The sequence below is a fragment of the Tupaia chinensis genome, unplaced genomic scaffold, assembly GCF_000334495.1.
Source record: "Tupaia chinensis unplaced genomic scaffold, TupChi_1.0 Scaffold000201_1, whole genome shotgun sequence".
Taxonomy (NCBI): Eukaryota; Metazoa; Chordata; class Mammalia; order Scandentia; family Tupaiidae; genus Tupaia; species Tupaia belangeri.
In genome coordinates this window covers 1,791,875-1,795,890 of record NW_006159676.1, presented here as the reverse complement: position 1 = coordinate 1,795,890, position 4,016 = coordinate 1,791,875, and the positions used below count along the sequence as shown (strand labels likewise).

The 4,016-nt window shown below is 61.5% G+C and overlaps 1 protein-coding gene across 1 annotated transcript in view; it reads right to left on the bottom strand.

Annotated features, from left to right (window-relative positions):
• Positions 1 to 1,119: 1,119 nt before the first annotated feature.
• Positions 1,120 to 4,016, bottom strand: part of ISYNA1 (inositol-3-phosphate synthase 1) — a gene marked incomplete in the record, with an annotated part of 3,514 nt that continues 617 nt past the window's right edge. Inside the window, 8 exon segments of the mRNA XM_027771293.1 lie at positions 1,120 to 1,446; positions 1,578 to 1,795; positions 2,202 to 2,315; positions 2,399 to 2,563; positions 2,657 to 2,872; positions 2,970 to 3,119; positions 3,290 to 3,483; positions 3,573 to 3,705. Coding sequence (XP_027627094.1) covers positions 1,254 to 1,446; positions 1,578 to 1,795; positions 2,202 to 2,315; positions 2,399 to 2,563; positions 2,657 to 2,872; positions 2,970 to 3,119; positions 3,290 to 3,483; positions 3,573 to 3,705 — 1,383 coding nt within the window.

Below are 4,016 nucleotides of genomic sequence, written 5' to 3'. Positions count from 1 at the left end.
CCCCCCCGCGCGCCACCTCCTCCTCTCTCCGCAGTACTCACCAGGAATGACCATGAGCGTGTGATGGGGCGGTAGCCCCTTACCCCCTGCCGGCCTCGGCTTCTGCCTAGCGCCCCCTCCCGGGGGGCTAGGGGCTGAGGTCACACCTCGGGTAAACGGGACTCCTGGCCGACCAAGGCTTGCAGGGCTGCGAAGCCCGCGCGAAGGACTTTTCTCTCATTTTATAAAAACACACAAGGACCTCAGAGACGTTCTTTCCCGAATGGGCCCTTTCTGCCATTTGTATTTTCGCGGGGTGTGGGGGAGGTGTTCTTTGGGGGATCCCTCTCCCCAAGACGGCAGGGGGTGGGCCCCATCAATAAATGTAATTGGTTTTGGTTTTTGGTAGCTGGTCTGAGATCCCCTCCCTGAGCCTGCAGCCAGGACCCCTCTTTCTGCAGCCCGTGGCCGGTCCTTCAAGGACTAGGGGTGACCCAGGGATCCTGGGAAGGGGGTTCCCCGGGACTAGGGGCAAAAGCCGTGAATGGTGGATAAGAGGCCAACTCATGAAAAAAGGGGGTGAGGGGACGAGCCGATGATGCAGTGGTTAGTCGCTGGACTCCCACGTGGTTGACTGTGGTTCAAGACCTGGACCTGGTAGCTTGAAAAAAAAAAAAAATCACAGCGGGTGTGGACTGCGCACGCGCACACCGGGGATCCCAGATGGAGAATGGAGGAGGGATTGTAGAATGGCCATCCCTCCTGGGGAATGATTTTTCACTTTTCTTCTCACTGTGGCCACATGCCCTAAGGCAGAAACCTCTTTAAAAAATAAGGTGGGGGAGGGGACGAGAAGACGGTCTAATGGTTACATTGCTGGCCTCCCATGTGATCAGCCCGTGCTCCAAGTCCAGGACCCCGGTGAATTAAAACTGAAGGCCAGAGGTGTGTGTGTGCACGTCCAAAATCCTGAGAGAATGGAGAAGGGATTGCGACATGGTCATCCCAAGGGGGTGATTTCTGGCTCTCTGTCTAGCACGCGTGCCCTATGGCCAAAATCTCTCTCAAAAATAAAAATAAAGAGGAGTGGTAGCAGGAGGTACCAGGAATCACAGAAGCTTGCCAAGAACTCACAGGTGGTTTGGCTGATAGGGGCATGAGCTTTATTTGATGCACGGGGAGGGAGGTCTGGAAAGGTTAGATCACAAGGAGTGACACCTGGGGGGTGGAGGAGGTCCGGAAGCTGAGTGACCTCCGACTCAGAAAGTGGGCATCTAGGATGCCTTCGCCTGCGGGTGTCCGTTGGCATCGCCGGTGCAGCAGTTGGGGGCAACGGGTGCCTGTCCTTTCTTGCAGGGCACGGGGCAGGGAGCCGACACAGGGCCCACTCGCTTGAGGCCTGGGCCTGGGCGCTCCATTTTGTGCTCCAGGAGCATGTGGTTCTGCGGTGGGAGCCCCACACAGGCCCTGGGGAGCAGGGGAGAAGCTCAGCATGGCCAGGGCCCCCCGCCCCCCGGCCCTGAAGTCCCTAGTCCCTTTGCACACCTCCATGAGGGTGCATCTGGCCCACAAGCAGGAACCCCGAGATCGGGACACACCTGAGGATGTTCTCAAAGCAGCTGCGCTGGCGGTAGAGCGCATTGATCACCGGGCTGCCTGGAGGCGCCAGCGGGGCCTTGAAGAGGAAGGAGAGCAGGGACAACACCGAGTGGAAGCTCTGAGGCTCGGGGTCGGTGTCAGTGCAGAAAGTCACGCGCTGGCACAGCTCGGTCAACAGCACCAGGTCCAGCATGATGGGCGTGGCTAAAAGCGAGTCCTGCAGGAACCAGGCAGTCGGTCAGGAGGCGGAGCAAACAGGATGGGCGGGCCAGGAAAGGAGGTGGGCAGGATGGACGAGAAGGCGGGGCGAGCAGGATGGGCGGGTCAGGAGGCGGGACTAACGGGATGGGCGGGTCAGAAGATAGGACAGCAGGCTGAGCAGGACAGGAGGCGGGGCGGGCAGAATGGGCGGGTCAGGAAGGGAAGTGGGCAGGATAGACGAGTGAGAAGGCGGGGCGAGCAGAATGGGCGGGTCAGGAGGCGGGACTAACGGGATGGGCGGGGCGAGGATGGGCGGGTCTGAAGGCAGGACTGGAGGCGGGCGGGGCGAGCAGGAGGGCGGGTCAGGGGCGGGGCGAACAGGACAGGAGGACAACACCCAGGCTTTCAGCATCCCCAAGCACCTCGCACGTGTTGTGCAGCACCAGCGTGTTGGTCCCACCCAGCATCAGCTCCGACGTATACTCATCCAGCGCTCGCTTGCTGTCACCCACGTACGGGACATATTTGATGACCACCTGGGGTACGTACAAGAGGTCAGGAGAGTCCCTGCCAGCCCCAGCCAGGAGCTCCTCCCTCCACCACTGTATCCCCCACGCACGCAGTGGTCGGGCTCCTCGCCCGGCTTGTAGAGCACGGGGTTGCTCTGGACCATGTCGTCCACCACGCTGCTCTTCGACACCTCCTTAGATCGGAACTGCTGTGGCGCCGATAGGTTCTGCCCATCATTGTTGCCCAAGTGGTTGTAACTCACAATAGACACGGTCTACGGGTACAAGGATAATGCAGCACGCATGCCAGCCTCTGGGGGTTCCAGTCCCCCACCCAGTCTGCACCCAGCCCCCACCAGCCCACACACCTTGAGGCCAGAGCTAATGAGGAAGTCCACCAGGACAGACTTGACCTTAGTCTGGCCTGACTTGAAGTCATCCCCACCCACGAAAACGCGGTGCTTCGCAGCGAGCTCCAGTGCGCCGGGCACCAGCGTGTTCTGCGGGGACCCATTGAGGAAGGCGCAGCCCTCCAGGATGCTGGCCACGGCAAAGAGTGTAGACGGCGACACTTCCAGACCAAGCTGCGGGTGTGGAAGGGCATTCAGTCGTGGCCAAGAGCCTACAGGATTGCCCCGACTCCACCCCGCCCCGCTCCCAGGGAGAGGGAGGCACACGCACCCGGATGGTGCGTAGGAGATTCTCAGCCGTGTCGTTGCGACCCGAGACTACATCGCAGAAGCGCTCGGTGTTCGCCGTCCACAGCACGATGACCTTGTCCAGCCCTGCGCTAGACCGGAAGTCGCGGATGTCTTTACGGATCTGCTCTAGCTGGGGGTGGGAGTGGGGGTAGAGGGAGGTTAAACTGGTCCTTAAGCCACTCAGTTTCCAAAGTGCAAAGTGGGATCTGGATTTGCAGAATGCAGACAGGAAGCAAAAGGAAAGATCGGGAGGGAGAGACGCGGGGAACAGGTGGTGAGGGCTGCGGGATGGGACGGCACCTGCTGGGCGCGCGTGCCCGGGATGAGGTTGTCCGCGCGTGTGTTCTGGTTGGCCGCGATGAACTCGGGCATGTAGACAGAAGGCCGAGGGCGCATGGTCTCCATGTGAGACCACAATTGTTCCTGAAGTCCCCAATCCAGGACCTGCGCGCGCCTCATCGCCTGGGCCAAGTTCAGCGACGAGATGTCCCAGCCTGGGGAGGATCCTTCCGCTCATCCCTGCTCTGATCCTCGGCCCCCTTAGACCCCCCCACCGGCCGCCCCACCTCCCGGTTCCACCCACCATCAAACACCAGGTCGTTGGCTGCCACCATGGGCAGCAGCGAGTTGAAGGGCACGAACACCTCCCGGCCATCAGCGTCCATGCCCAGGTTCACAGTGCTCGCCTGAGTCAGAGACCCATAGTAGTTGGCCTCCTGGAGGGGAGGGGGACAGCAGAAGCGGCGGGGTGAGGGGTGGGCGTGGTGCAAAGGGGCGCGACCGGGCGAGGCTCCGCCCCGGACCCTCAAGCTCCACCCTGTTTTCAGATGCTTCCAGTTCCGGGCGCCAAGCCCGGACGGAAGCCGTTTTCCTACCTCCCAACTCCCTCCCACCAAGTCCCTCCCCGGAGCCCACCCGCACCATAGGCTCCGCCTTTGCAAGATTCCTACCGAGCGCCCCCCACCTCCAGCTCGTGGAACCCCCAGGAGGCGGCCAGCTGCCCAGCTCGGGCCTTGCACGGTTCCTG